Genomic DNA, 16,335 nt, shown 5'->3' on the forward strand with positions numbered 1-16,335 from the left:
TTTCCTTCATTGTCCTTTAGTTTGGTTGTACAGAAAGTCAAATGCAATTCACATCTGGATTTTTTTCTCTATATATATATAGGTTTTGCAAGGCCTGGACTACCTGCACACCAAGTGTAAGATCATTCACACTGATATAAAGCCAGAGAACATCCTGATGGATGTGAATGAGGCGTATGTCAAGAGACTGGCCGCGGAGGCCACAGAGTGGCAGAAATCTGGAGCTCCACCTCCTTCTGGATCTGCAGGTGACCCCAAGATCTCCTCTCTGATATGCAAGAGAAACAACGTTTAGATTATTAATAGAGTTCCCACACTAGGGTCAGTAATCAAGCTAAAATGCTGCCGAAAGATATAAAAATACCCAAAGGGGTCTTTAAATGACGTTTTAGATTTTTATATTATGTTTCTTTAAGTTAGTTTATTAAGTGCATAAAAAAAGTTCAATATTTGTATAAAAATTATAATTTTCCATCCTCATTTTAACTATCTGCTTCACATCCACTGATGGTCTTACATGGCATCTTTATCCAGCATCAGTATCACGCATGTGATTGATGGACAGACAGGAGTTGTTCAAAGAACAACTATGACTTGTGGTTGCAAAAATGGCCATCCTTTTTATCTTTGATTTAATTTCATAATGTTATGCCTATGGGGTTTAGTGCAGACCTTTATGGGACCTATAGAAAAAAGACATTCACTGTCGGGTAAACAATCCCACCGACTCCAAAACAGGAAACGGTGATTACATCAAAATCTACTATTATGTAGACACTAGAGAGACATATAATCTAACATAGCAACTGGCCAATTATTTTGAAAAAATTATTCTAGCGTAGTGTGTTCATTGGGATGTGGTATATTTTTCATTATTTATAGATATTAGTGTGATTTTATTTGATTTATGCAAATATGACATTTGATGTATGCAAAGACCATAACTTTTTTAAATGTATGTTTTTGTAATATGATAAATATATATTACATTCGAAATGATGATGCTGAAAATCAAATCCTCTTTGATCATACAAATAAATTACATTTTAAGACTTATTTCTTATAAAAAGAAATAACGTACTGCCCGCAAACTGAATTATACAGTAATGTATAAAGAAGAAGAATATCTGGTTATTCTTAAAATGTTTTTTTATTAGCTAGAAATTTCAAATAACTGGAAAGCTTATGTAAATGTATTGGTCGGAAAACTTGTATTTAACATTTCAACTGAATCAGAGAGTTTATGAATGTTGTGTTATGCACAGATTTTTTACATAAAAAATTATTGTTGTACCGCCTGCAGGTTTATTTAGCTGTAACTTGGTAACCTCACATCCATTCACCTCGTCTGACAGCTCTGCATTGAACATCTCCATTGATACATTATTCAGTGTGACGTAAAGTCTGCGGGATGTTTCTAAATGGAGAGCAGTGACTCATGTGCTCCTTTAAACAACTGAAGGATGACAAATTCCCACAGTGTGAATCTCTGGAGAAGCTCATGTGCACTACTTTTGAACTCTGTGTAGCTACTGAGAAACGTCCAGCTTTCATGACGTTGATTGTGCGCAACAAGATGCTGATGTTGTCTTCTCTTTTCATCTTCTTCCTCCACTGCAGTGAGTACAGCTCCAGCCCCAAAACAAGTGAGTGTTCCCCAGCAGCAGATTCACATACATTACTGTGAAAGAGCCAGACTTAATTTACTCTTCCACACAACTGCTTTTATAAACTCAAACTCTTCTTGCGTTGTTTGTCTCAATGGATTGTTCAGAAGAAAAATCTAAAGATTCTCTTCTTCAGATGGCCAAAATGTCCAAGAACAAGAAGAAAAAGATGAAGAAGAAACAGAAGCGTCAGGCTGAGCTCTTGGAGAAGAGGATTCTGGAGATCGAGGGACTGGAGAAAGGCCCTGAGGGAGGACAGGAGGAAGAGGAGGATGAAACGGAGACGCCCGACAGCACCCCATCAGTCCCCAGCAGTCACACGCTGCATGACATCACAGCTGAGGGCACACTGGGTGAGGGATGCATGACTCACTTGATTATTAGTATTAGTACGGTTAGAGCGAGGCTTGACCTGGGCCAGTAAGCAATAGAGCTGCTACACATTCCCTGATTCAATTCTGATTCACAAGCGCTATATTTGATTCTGAATTCGATTTGATTCTGAATCATTTGGGTGTATTATGCTTGCGTATTAAAGAGATTCTCTCAAAGTTAATGCTGCAAATTATACATGAAACCTTGCAACTTATTACATTACAAAGATATTCATTTAAAAAAATGATCAGAGGGGAGTGTTTAGTAGTATTTGTATACTATTGTAGTATTTATTCAGATTTTAAATGAGCTTTTATTTTAAAATTTCAGTTTTCATTTAGATTTTTGTAATTTTGTTATGTGCTTATTTTATTTGTTTTTTTTTATAGTTTTCTAATTACCATTTTTAGCAAGTGTAATGTTAATACTTATTATTTTACTTATTACTTATTATTTCAGTTAGTTGCCAAGGAATCATTTCTCATTTTCTAAATTCCTAGTTTAAGTATGCTTTTAAATGTAATACATATATTTTATTTTAGCTATATTTCAATCATCAAAAATTATTTTTAATAGTTTAATTTTTCATTTAATTTAAAAAAATAACAACACTGCAGTTAAATTGATATTCAATCAATATAGCAAAAAAATAAAAGTAAATTAAAATGTTATATTATAAAAAATAAGAGAATGGCAATGTTAATTGATAATAATTTAGCACAAAATCAGCATTTTACTATGATTTCTGAAGGATCTTGAATACAGATTTGACATCATATATATATAAATAATTATTCCATCCATACATCCTGTAATACATTTAAAAATATTATAATATAACTTTATTCAGAAACCAAAGATTCGGTCTGTTCTTTCAGTAAAGGATTTGTCAAACTCCTGAGTTTGTGAATCTGTTTTAAAAACCATATACAAATGAGTGGCTCAAAAGAGTCATTCGCTCATGCACTGAATCATTTTGATTCACTTAACAGAACCGGTTCTTAAGAGTTATTGTGAATTGAATTACACTGGCTGAGATTTTAAGAAACTTAGATTATTCAAATGAAGATTGTAATTAATTGGAAAAAAAGTAATTTTACCTAGCCCTAGTAAGCAAGCGCCTAGCAACCGCAGATCAGTGCCCTCAGAACACCTTAGCAACCACTTAGCAATGCTCTGACATCCATCAGCAACACCTTAGCATTATATCGTCAAGCACAGGCAAACACTTTCTTGAACAGTAATTGTAAATCTAAAGCAGTTGTTAATGCAATTAGTGATATCATTAACTGGCACAGTAGGCGCATATATTTGTGCAATTTCTGTGTTGCAGAATCTCTCCTGCTCTTCTCTGACTGTAGCCACATCCCAGTCGTTTTGAAAAAACATGCTTCCAGCTACTGTCTTCATCAATTATGACTGGTGTTGCTGCGCTTTAGAGTCTTGCGCCATGATATATCAGGGTTTCAACTCCGAGATTGTATTGAAATCAAAACTTTTGAACTTTTTTCCACTGCAGATGGTGTCTCAGATGGTTGGTCTCAGCTCAGAGGCGGCGTCAACGGTCACAGCCCGGGCCTTGAGGACGAGCAGAGCCTCGATCTCCAGCAGCAGATGAAGGACGACACCCCCGTGAACCCCTACGACAGCGGCACCGAGGGCTCCGACCCTACTAACCCTTACCCAGCATGCAACGGCACCGAAGAGAAAGAGCCCAGTCCTCCGTCCCCTGCCGCCACAGACGGTAATGGACCTTTGATTTGTGGCATGGTTGAGTCACAGTGCCCTAGGGTGCAGGATCAAGAGAGCCCCACGGCGGGGCTGAACGGCTCTGTTGAGGGCCCCAGGGCGGAGGTGGGCCTCACCATGGAGGTGGACCCCAGCGCGCAGGCAGTCACAGAGGAGGAGAGCCTGAAGGACGGTCAGTGCGGAGCCCTCGCTGGAGGAACGCCCCTCTCTTTAATTCTCTGTTTGCGCCTTACTAACTGCCCTCCCTCTCTCTCCGCCTCTGTGTGTTTTCCTAGAGTCTCCTAACACTGAACTGGTCTTGCTAACATACTAAAACAGCCTGATTTCACAGTGTTTAATGGCAGTATTGATCCAGGAAAGGGACAGTTCACATACAAACGTGCTTTTGATGAAGCAGGGGTTGGCGATATGACCAAAATCTTATATCACGATATGAGTCATTTTATTTCACGATAACTATGTTTAGTTATTTTTGCTTTCAATTAGTTTTTTATGATATCAAAATATTTGATACCATTGAAATTTCATAATTATTATTACCATTTTCAATATCATTTAAAAAACTAATCCTAGCCTAAAAAACTCAAGCTTACTGTAGACAAACAGTGATAAATGAAATGGACCTAAATGAAAAAACCTAAAGCATAAATAAGAAAATGTATCAAAGCTGTATAAAAAAAACACTGCATAGTCTTAACTGTGTAAATTAAATATACATTTATTTGTATTACAGTTATGAAACCGATTCAGTCAAGAGCAGTGAGATTTTTTTTTTTCTTTTTTTGTTGTTTGATCAGCATTAATAACGACAGCAGGTACATTTAGATGCTGTCACATGAAGACCGGCTGCATAGATCCATTATACTCGTGCGTTTACTTTACTTAGACATAAATTACTGTGTGTTAGGGGTGTGCGATATCACGATTTTTGATCGTGGACGATTAAAATGTCTCCACGATCTGCTTTTGAAGAAATATCGTAGTATCGTGCTACAGTGCATTCTATCAGTTGCAGTTCTGGCGCCTCCGTCTCATCATTCTGTACAATGCGACGTACATTCACAAATGTTAACACAGAGATACGGGACACTGCAGTTCACAAAAGCTCACTATTTGCATGTGCTTTAAAGCCTTGCCAGTTAAACATTTCATTCGCGTGCTGATGCGCTGTTCTAACATGCGCTTTCCTGCGCACATAAATCTAAAGTGCACACACTAAAAGCCTGTCTAACAGCGCTATCTTTCGTTCTCTTTCGAGTCCTATTCCACTAATACTGTCAAATACACACAAGGTTTACATAAACACAGTTGGTTATGTCTAAAGTGATGACAAACGATGAAATTTTGAGAGAAAATCTGGTGCGTCATAGACAGCGAGTGTCATTTGCGTGTATATTAGACGCGTCGTGTGCAGGTCTTAATGACAGTAGCCTAATAGTCAACATGCTGCTGCTTGTTCTTAAAGGGATAGTTCACCCAAAAATGTAAATTCTGTCATCATTTACTCACTCTTATGTTGTTCCAAACCTGTATTAATTTCTTTCTTGTGCTGAACACAAAATATGATATTTTGAAGAATGTGGCTAACCAGACAGTTGCTGGTCACATTTGACTTCCATATTAAGAAAATAAAAATACTATGGAAGTCAGTGTGGACCAGCAACTGTTTGGCTAGCCACATTCTTCAAAATAATTGTAATTTTCAACAGAAGAAAGAAATGTATTTGGGTTTAAAAACAACTCGAGAGAGAGAGTACATTTTTGGGAAACTATCCCTTTAAAGTAAACAAAACACAAATGGCGCTTTTCCACTGCACGGTACGGCTCGCTTCGGCTCGCTTTAAATGGTACCACCTCTGTTGAGGTTCCAAGCATACCGTACCGATACTATAATGTGACGTGAAACACTGCAGATCACTGATTGGTCAGACAGAATCGTCACTTCAGCGTCATTGTATTTGCGACACGAGACACTAAACCCGCTAGATTTAAAGGGATAGTTCACTTTAAAATTAAAATTCTGTCATCATTTACTCACCCTCAAGTTGTTTCAAACCTGTATTAATTTATTTCTTCTGCTGAACACAAAGAAAGATATTTTAAAGAATGTCAGTAACCAAACAGTAGTCTGTACCCATTGACTTCCATAGTAGGAAAAAAAAATACTATGGAAGTCAATGGGTACAGACTACTGTTTGGTTTCTGACATTCTTCAAAATATCTTTCTTTGTGTTCAGCAGAAAAAATAAATTAATACAGGTTTGAAACAACTTGAGGGTGAGTAAATGATGACAGAATTTTCATTTTAAAGTGAACTATCCCTTTAAATAGCCAGACAACAGCCAACGCGGTAGCACCTGTTTTTAGAGTATTTACTTGACAAAAAAAGTTAAATGGCTGAATCGTGGTCAGAGGACGAGGTGCAGACGTTCCTCTCGTTGGTTGCCGAGGAGCGGATCCAGCGAGAGCTGGATTGGGCAATACGGAATTAAAAAGTGTTCCAAGAAGTAGCACAGCTCTTCCACACACGGCTACCACCGGACCTAAAACTATTAACGATCAGTCCCACCCACTTTGAAGCGGTACTACTGCAGTGGAAAAGCAACCGAGCTAAAGCGAACCGAGTCGAGTCGTACCATGCAGTGGAAAAGCGCCAAAAGAGAAAATCACTCGCTGCTCTAGACGGAGAACTTTAAGAGTAGCTTTAATGAGAATCAATTTATTCAGTGAATAAATGTTGTTTTATTTTCATATTTGTTCATTTAATTTCTTGAATGCTACTGTTAAATACACCTACTGTAGCACTGTTAAAGCACTGTTTATTTCATTAGTTTATTAAGTTGTGTAATGTGTACATTTGTTCTTATTTTTTAATAACAAAGAAAATAGTGATAAAGATTTTTATCTTCACCACGTAGGCCTAAATGTCTGCAATTATTTTTTATTTTATATTTTGTTACCTATAAGGCTTTGTTTTTAAAATAGGGACATTAGTTTGGCTGTAATGCTCAGTCACTTGCAAAATAGTAAAACCAACATGAAAAAGAATCGTGATAAAACCGTGATATGATATTTTTGCAATATCGCCCACCCCTACTGTGTTTACTTGCAAATACATGGTCATTTTGACGCAAATACATGGTCATTTTGACACAAATATATGTTTATTTAACCCATTTAGGTGGTAAAAAGCACTCCGTTTAGTTCTCACGTGCTTCATGTCTTGCATCGTTTAAAGAGACCGCGCGCATATTGCGAAATTTGTTTCCTTTCGATGCCTTTTGCGGTTTAAAATCACCTGTTTATAAATGGCATTGTTAAAAAACGCATACAAACGTTAAGCTTTCATGACCACGCAGCAAAATCATGTGACGTGACCATAACCATGATAGAGAAGATGGTCCTCATTAAATCGACCGGTTGATGAATTTCTAAAAGTATAGCGCCCACCTCTACGGTGAAGTAAGTTGATTATAAAGATGGAACTAACAGTCATGAAAGTCAGGAAATTATTTTTAAATTCACAATCATGGTAATGAATACGTATCTGGACAGATCATTAATTAGACCGCAATAAAAATTCACTAAAAAAAATAAGTAGCTGGATATGTGGAATTTGTGTTTTCATGCAGAGGCCTCGGAGCAAACCGCAGCAGCAGAAGTGCATGACCCGAGCTGTCCAAGAGCTCAGCAGCAGTTTATTACAGCTGTCGGCTGCTCTGACAGATTTCTTGTTCGGTTTAATGAGGTTGTGATGTTTTCCCCAGCCACATAAGTGTATGTTCTTATCTCTAATTGTTAGACAAGCAAAGTCAAGAGAGTATTTCTATTTCACCAAACAATCTGTCACAGCAAGACAAACTTCAGATACATGTGAGCAGGCGTACATGAATGCACATAAAACCAGGCTGCAAAAAATGGTGTGTAGTACGTTTGTTTGACTAAAAAAACGACTTCTTGAAAAACTAAACTTGGGTAAACTAAACGTGTGTGTGTGTGTGCATCCTTTATCCATCCCTCTATTGTTCTATCTGTCTGTTTGTCTGTGTGTGTGTCTGTCTAAATCTGTTTGTCTATATCTCTATCTGTCTGTTTGTGTTTTTTAAAGATAGACAGCATCTATCTATCTATTGTTCTGTCTATCTATAGGGTCTTTTGCTCCAGGTAGTTCTAGGAACTCGGTTATAGGAAGTAGCCACCTGGGCGGTTCCCGGCGAACTGAATGTCCGCACCTCCATTAGGAACCCTGAAGTGAGCCGCGCTTGTTGTCGTGACTTTTATTTTGTCGGCGCTGAGAACGGCAGAGCCTGAGCACACACCCCTCGCATTCTCCGTCTTCATTAGTTTACGATCTGTCTAATACATTATTAGATAGAACTGTTAATGTTATACATTAAAAGTAGACCGTATATGAAAAGGTATTAGCGTATGCCATGTGGTTGATGTCCAGTGTTGCTAGCTGAACAGAAATACATAATCATGTTTGTCTGGGTCCCCTCAAAGTTGTGTTGGATTTTCTCCTTGGCATAAAGGTTGAGAGATCCATCAATCACTGTTTTCCATGTTCAGAGTTAGTTTGTGGAGTAAATATATAGACTATAATCGGTGTGTTTACACGCTTTTTAAAAATGGTGGCTGCTGGTATTTCGCGTGCGTTCGGCCAATCTGTGTACACTAACGTCACTGGTAGTTCCTATAGTGCTGATTTAGACCCTACTCTGAAGCAGAAGCTAAATTAGTTCCTCCAAAAGGCGTTCCTAGAACTAAAATCGTCTGTCTATCTGTCTGTCTGTGAGTGTGTAACCACAGGTGTTCACCTGTTACCGGTGCTCTAGTGTTTTTATTCTGCTGCTCTCATTTTTCATGGCTGATATTGATTAATAGAGAGCCGCTTCTATTAGACTCAGCATCCTACAGAGCATTATAAATCCGCAAACACCCTGAACCTCACAAGAGCTGACCCAGAATGTGTGTGGGGTGTGTGTTATAGACTCTAAAAATGGTCTTTCTCTTCTCTTCTTGCTTCTGCTTTACTGCAGCTAAGAATGCTGCGGGAAACCTGCTACTCAACCCCCTGGAGCCGCTAAACGCTGATAAGATCCAGGTGAAAATCGCTGACCTGGGAAACGCCTGCTGGGTGGTGAGTCTGGAGTTTTCTTTGCATGTATAACAAAAAACAGCTCAATCAGAGAGTTAAAGAGACAGTCCACCCCAAAAACGAAGATTCTGTCGTCATTTACCTTTATTCTTGTTGATTGATACATTATTTGAATTGACTGATTGAGACGGTGATATCTTCATGGGTTTTCTGTGGTTGGTTCCTCCTAATGTAACTCGTTTGTCACCATCAGCATAAGCACTTCACAGACGATATTCAGACGCGGCAGTATCGCTCTCTGGAGGTGTTGATTGGATCAGGATACGGGACCCCAGCTGACATCTGGAGCACAGCGTGCATGGTGCGTTTGAAGACTTTTTGATAAGAAACACTGTTTTTGATTTTGATGTATGGATTAAAACTGCACTGGTGAAGTGTGCAGTTCCAAAACATCAAGGTTTTAAGTCTCTCTTGCAAAACCTAGTGAGCTCCCTTATAAAGCAGCATCCTAACAAAGCACTCGACACGGGCACCAACTTTCCATGACACAAATAGCTTTCCATGTGGAGACTCGACTGAGTTTGGTGTTAGATGACGCCGATACTCAAGTTTTATTCCAAAAGAGTTTTGCTTTAGCATGTTGTTAAAGTAATGATATTGATGAAATGAAATATTTAGTTACGGTAATGACCAGTAAGACCCACAGAAAGAGGTTAAACTCTGTATGAGCATTTCAAGCCCGCTGCGTAACGAAAGAGTTGTCAGGTTGTGGCGGCTTCAGTTCGGGTGAGCAGGGGTGAGAAGGTTGGTTTGGCCTTTCAGATAACAGGCTACCATCTAGAGAATTGGATACTAGGAACGCTGTGTCCGCGCACACATACATTCGTCTTCTCAAAGTGTGTCTCTCTCTAGGCATTTGAGCTGGCGACAGGGGATTACCTGTTTGAGCCTCACTCCGGAGAGGATTATTCCAGAGATGAAGGTAATTATTCTTCCACAGGTTGCCAGGGCTCATACACATCTTTACCAATACATTTCCATGACTTTCCTATTTTTTTTTTTTGAGGTAATATTCATGACCTAATGTTCCATGAAAGTCTATGTATACATGCCAAATAAGAATAAAAAACCATGTTCAAATTTATCATACATCTTAACTAAAATAGTAACTATTAATGCTATTCGATTTGCTTGCTATTTTTAATAAATTCAAGCTGTGACTGTGCCAGAGGTTACCCCACGCAGAGAACATTACAGGTGAAACACGAAAAATTTTAATATTGTGCAAAAGTTAATTTCAGTAAATCAACTTAAAAGGTGAAACTAATATATTACATTATATATATATATATCATGTAATGATTCTATATAATATATTAGTTTCACCTTTTAAGTTGAATTACTGAAATAAATTAACTTTTGCTTGATATTCAAAGTTTCACCTGTAACGTCATGCGTTTGAATGCCCGAATGTATTGAAATTTGTTTAAACATTACAATTATCTCAGGTAAATACTAAATGCTCGCTCTATGCACTGTATGTGTTTTTACTTTGGAGTAATTTTTGTGCAATATCTTACACACAACACAGGGGAGCTTGATTTCAAATTTTGAATTGAATTTACAAAGCCAGTAAACAGTCAGAGAAATAAAAACAAATAAATTACAAGCAGTTGCACAAATAAATACTATAGAATAAATATAGTGCAGAAATACTACAAAAATGTAATAAAGTACTCACATATGAAATAACACTGGATAGTTTCTCTGTAAATTAAAAACAGACTGTTTATGTTCACTGAAGACACAACCAACTTTGTTTACGAGGAGACCGGCATTTTGAGATAATTGTTGTGTATTTGTCCATTTAAGCGCAATAAGCCACAAAAAGTTAAGCACTGAATTAAAAATATTGCTTGGAATCACTTTAAAAAAAAAATGTTTTTAAATTGACAAGACTTAAATAGACGTGCAAATTATAAACTTTTGTGACGATGCAACACTCTCCCGAACCGTGAGGAAAGTCGCCGTGTGCAGTGCAGACGCAGTGTGCTGATGTGAAGCCATTCGTGTCGTCATAAGAGAGAGAGATATTTGTAAAACAAATTTGACTTTTCCAAAACTTTCTGGGTTTATTTTTCCAAAACTTTTCCAGGCCTAGAAATTGCTATTTTAAAATTCCATAACTCTTCCAGGTTTTTTACGTCCATACGAACACCATGATTTGGATTCCGCGTATACAACTTCTCCAGACCCGCAGCGAATCAAAAACGACAACACATGAACAAACAGTCACATCTGGAGAACAAATCACACTATGCCTATTAATTAGCACTTGAACGAGAGCCATTGCAATTTCACTAATGACGCCCAATGCATCCATTTCTCAAGCGCAGTGTAATATTTGAGCTGTCATTACGGAGGTGGTGACATTGGGGAGTTAATCGCTGGAGAGGTGGCGTCCTCTAAGCTGTGTTCAGACCGCTAGCAGAAATCTGATTTTTTGCATGTCCAGATTTTATCTAGATGGGTTTTTGAAAGTCTGGACAGCAAAAAAACACAATTTGATTCACATACTATCCTGAGGTCGACATTTCCCCAAACACACTGGTCCAGCTGACCAATCAGAGCACAGGGTGCTTATCAGAAGGCGGGGCTTCTTAGAGACCGGAACTAAACTGACAGACTGGGAAGAGAGAAGCTGCAACAATGGAGAATATGGGGGAAATAATGTGTTTTTTGAACATTCAAGCATAACATCCTATTCTAGTTGAGCCCAAAAATCAAGACTTTGTAAAACAGCTTAATATGCTCTCTTTGAAAAATTCGAATAAAAGGAAAGATCCATTATGTCCTATTTAATATACTGGTACATCTGGACTTGGCATGTCTGGTCTTAATAAAACATGTTCACTAAAATCAAGGATAAACAAATCGGTGGGATCATAGATGACAGTTTTATCAGAACAAGTCAATAGTAATATAATGCTTGTTGTAAATGGTTTGTAATCGCTATCTATCTTTTCTGTGTCTTGTGTAAACAGATCACATCGCGTTGATTATTGAGCTGCTGGGCAAGATTCCTCGTAAACTCATCATGAATGGCAAATATTCCAAGGAATTTTTCACCAAGAAAGGTACATCTGTCAATACACACTCGTGACATGAGTAATTGCTCATCTAATGTGTTTCACGTACTTGATAAACTTGCTCACGGTGTTCAGTAGCTTTGTGTGAGTGTCATAGATTGATTAATGAGGTATGTCAGCGCTGCCGTTAATAAGATGGCCATACATTTTTTTGAGTGCGCGTAAATGTCGCTGTGTAGTCTATTTTGAAACTGATAGTTCTCACTTGAACTTTTAATTGGATGTCTATCTGTTTGTTTGTGTGTTAGGTGACCTAAGGCACATCACTAAGCTAAAGCCGTGGGGTTTGCAGGACGTGCTGGTGGAAAAGTACGAGTGGGCCCGAGACGAAGCCCAGAATTTCGCGGACTTCCTCATCCCGATGTTAGACCTCATCCCAGAGAAAAGAGCCACGGCTGCCGAGTGCCTCCGTCACTCCTGGATCGCCTCCTAGTGGCCAAAACCCTCCAAACCACACACACACACACACACACACACACACACACACGCACTTCTCTGAACTCATGAATGCTCACCACTGACAGACGCTGTCTTAAGAGCCGTTCCTGGTGTCCTGGCAGATATTAGCCGCAAGGATGAGAAGGTCCGGTCAAGCAGATCTAATCTGAATCCAGTTTGCAAGTCGTCGTTGCTTTTTTACGTAATGGGTATAATTTGAGTGTACCGTCATCTCAGTGGTCCGCGCTCTTGCCGATTTATCTAACAATCACTTTTCTATCAGTTCCCGTCATATCGCAGGATGCCTCGAAACGTGTCAGGATCGATTTATCTTCTCAACAGGTTGGACTCTGTCAACTTACAGTGTCCATTTTCTTAAAAGCAAGAGTGTTTGGAGTAAAACGGACTCAGTAGCTGATTGTAGTTTTTCTTCACCGTATTAAGAAACGATTGCTAATCACAAGTTCCTTCAAACTGTTTTCCATATCTTCACAGAGGGTTTTACATCCATGTCTGAATGAAGGGAGCATGAATGGACATTATTGAAGTTGTGAGTGTCTTCAGATTGAATGTGAGCTACTGTGCAGTGCAGGAGAAACACACCCATGTATTTTTACCACAAAGGGCGAAAATAAAAGGTTAGAATTTCTCCATTTTGATTTTTCTGTCACAGAATCCATAAAGGACCATCATGGTTAGAATAACTCATTGTATAACAGTAATAATGACGTTTAATATGTGAATGCCAGGGAGGAGTTTTGGGATCAAGGTTTTTTGAGTTACATAATCTAAGATCAAATTTTGTACATACTCATACCAAAGAGTTGGTTCGTCACACGATCAGTGTTGTACAGTCTTAAGCCCCATTATTTGTGTACAGTTTTGTTATTAATGAACGGCTTAAGAAAAATGTTTAAGAATCACTGATCCAGAGATGCCTTGAAATGAATCTGCAATGATCTGCGCATCTTTTTATGCTTTTTCTTCCCAGTGTTGCTTCAAGCAATATTAGTTTTTGTCTCTGGATGAAGTCCTAGTTTAACTTTAAAAGGCCTTCGCTTTCTCTTGGATAATAAGCCAGTTTCGTTTCCTTTTACCACATCACAAACATCATCTGCTTCTCTGCTCTCCGCTTTCATGAATGTCTCTCTGCTTTTGCTTGTTCAGCACTGAACTCAAATTGTTTCTGTAGTAACTTTAAATAAAGTTTTTGAAATGGCTTTTGGGACTTTGAAGTATTTGTAGTTTAGATTCACGGTAACACAGGTTTCATTTGTTAACATTAGTTAACACTATCAATGAGCAATACTTTTATTAATACATCATTAAAATCCAAAGTTGTATCCCTTAACGAACATGAACATTATTAACTAGCATTAACCAGGCTAATTAATACATAGAGCTTTGTTAGTTAATGCAATAATTAATGTTAACAAATGAGACCTTAATGTTAAGTGTTACATTATTAACTGCAATTGTGATTCATATCGCAAAATAACAGCGTGTCCCATTTAATTTATGAATAAATGAAGTGAATGTTCATTTTAGTTTGTGGAAGACTAGCGAACTAGTGCTTTCATGTCTTCACAGAATGATTATAGCACAGGTATAGATTTTTATTATTAATACTGCCATTTACAAGAAGATTCGGAGCGGCACTGAAAGAGGATTCTCGTTCGTGGAACAAAGATTGATCGGTTTTGTTGTTATTTGTATGTATGATGGTCTCTTAGTAGACATGGACATTTAAATGAAAGATAAAAAGACTTGATCCAATCATGAACGGCTGAGCTTTTAAGCTAATTGGTTGAGTGAGGGATTCAATGGTTCACTCGTAACACAGAGTGCTTCTCAATCGGAAGGCTAAGCCACGGATTTGGGAATATTCTCACTCAAACCACTGACTGCTGTTGCTTTTAGAGGGAAAAAAGCTGCCCATAACCACTGGCCTAGGATCAGTTTTCTCCGTAATAATGGCATATATCAGCGAAACCAATTTTGTGTTTGCGCTCTGTCAAAGGTTTCTATTTACCATGTGTTTTTGCAGCGTTGAGCAGTGCAGCCAATCACGAACTGGGTTGAGTTCTTGAACGCAATGGCCAAATCAGACGTGTTTAAGTTAGGATCCACTCACGCTCAAAACACCGGATTTTTTGTCCAGTGCACGCTCACGAATCCTCTCGTGTAAGTGTAGACATTATGTATGCTAAATAGATTAATTGTGCAGTCAGCTTCATTGATTATATCAAAACTTTGCGAGATTGAGACGAATGACAGTGATTATTAAAGGAACACTCCACTTTTTTTAGAAATAGGCTCATTTTCGCACTCCCCTAGAGTTAAACTGTTGAGTTTTACCGTTTTTGAACCAATTCAGCCGATCTCCGGGTCTGGCGGTAGCACTTTTAGCATAGCTTAGCATAGATCATTGAATCTGATTAGACCGTTAGCATCTCTCTAAAAAAATGACCAAAGAGTTATTCCTATTTAAGAGATATTTTTCCTATTTAAAACTTGACTCTTCTGTTTAACTCTAGGGGAGTTGGAGTTACACTATAAATAATCCATTAAAAACTTTTGTTTTGCTGCATTAGGCAAGACAATGGTTATTAAATTATTCAAAATGGCTGCCATGCCAAATCATGCATATAGTATGACTGACGTCATCAAGCTCCATCAAAGGGTGTCTCTGTTTAAAGGCAGCCTTCACTTCACATTCTTCATTCCGCATCAAGTGTATCGTTCGTGTCCTCCAATCACCCACAATCCTTTGCACACATTGCAATTTGCAGAGAAAGAATTAGTTTGTCCAATTTCACTGTCATGCAAGATTTTTTATTTTTTTTGGAGATAGTCATTGTTTTCTTTTGTTTCGTTGTAAATGAACCACGTAATGCTAAACTTGTTGATGTGTGTTGATTAGGGTTAGAGGAGCTAAGGACCGAAGTTGCCCCTCCCTGATCTACGCCGTATTATTCTAATGGTCACACGTGACACAAATTCACAGGTCAAAGTTCATCAAAACTTGTACTTTGGAATGCAGCAAAGTGCAAACCTTGTTCACATTGGCTTGTGTTTCTGTGTATGAATGAAGGTGGCACGATAAACGATATAACTAGCACTGAAAAAGCCACTGAACGAGTTAACAAATTAAAAGTGTTTGAGTCACTGCTATGGATGAAAGTCCACACCATACAAATAAAAATCAGCTCAGTTCTGGTTTACTAATTTAACTTTTACTAAACTCAAAAGTGATTTTTTTTTTTACAAATGCTCTTAACAAAATACCTCAATTTGGCCTTGGTCTCAAAATATAAAACATTTATGCAGTTTATATATTAAAAATGTTTGAATTAACCTGAAAGGTGGTAATAACGTTTTACAGACACAAATGGATTATTTGAGGATTATTGTCCTTCATATTTCAGAGATGGACAGAAAGTGGTCTGTAGAGCCTGATGATGTGCACAAGTCTTCATGCTTCCTCTAAAGAGAGAGAAAAACAGTTATATTAGTTTATCAACAACTTTCACCTCAGTGTATGAGAAATAATAGAGCCGGAATGACATGATAAATAGTGATTTGCGGAGTAGTTCAAGTGAATAGTCACATTAATGAAAGGTGCACACAAATAATACAATAGTTTTTCCTAGCACTGCACGCTTGAGGTGGTTTCTGTGATTACAGCGAGAGAACTGCTGTGGACGTTATAGAGAACCAGAAGAAATCCTGTATGTGACCCTGGATCACAGAACCAGTCTCGAGTCGCACGGGTATATCTGTGGCAATAGCCAACAATACATTGTAATGTCAACATGATCGATTTTACTTTTATGCCAAAAATCATTAGGATATTAAG

General features: G+C 38.0%; 1 protein-coding gene across 2 annotated transcripts in view; it reads left to right on the top strand.

Moving 5' to 3' along the window:
- srpk1b (SRSF protein kinase 1b) overlaps positions 1 to 13,697 on the top strand; it is a 55,799-nt gene extending 42,102 nt beyond the window's left edge. For both annotated transcript variants that reach the window (XM_079597702.1, XM_079597701.1), the window contains 9 exons: positions 83 to 248; positions 1,621 to 1,646; positions 1,804 to 2,020; positions 3,562 to 3,963; positions 8,831 to 8,931; positions 9,143 to 9,250; positions 9,802 to 9,871; positions 11,934 to 12,026; positions 12,287 to 13,697. In XM_079597702.1, coding sequence (XP_079453828.1) covers positions 83 to 248; positions 1,621 to 1,646; positions 1,804 to 2,020; positions 3,562 to 3,963; positions 8,831 to 8,931; positions 9,143 to 9,250; positions 9,802 to 9,871; positions 11,934 to 12,026; positions 12,287 to 12,471 — 1,368 coding nt within the window. In that variant the 3' untranslated portion in view covers positions 12,472 to 13,697. The remainder of the gene's footprint in view (positions 1 to 82; positions 249 to 1,620; positions 1,647 to 1,803; positions 2,021 to 3,561; positions 3,964 to 8,830; positions 8,932 to 9,142; positions 9,251 to 9,801; positions 9,872 to 11,933; positions 12,027 to 12,286) is intronic.
- Positions 13,698 to 16,335: the final 2,638 nt, after the last annotated feature.

Source organism: Phoxinus phoxinus (genome assembly GCF_949152265.1).
Source record: "Phoxinus phoxinus genome assembly, chromosome: 22".
NCBI lineage: Eukaryota > Metazoa > Chordata > Actinopteri > Cypriniformes > Leuciscidae > Phoxinus > Phoxinus phoxinus.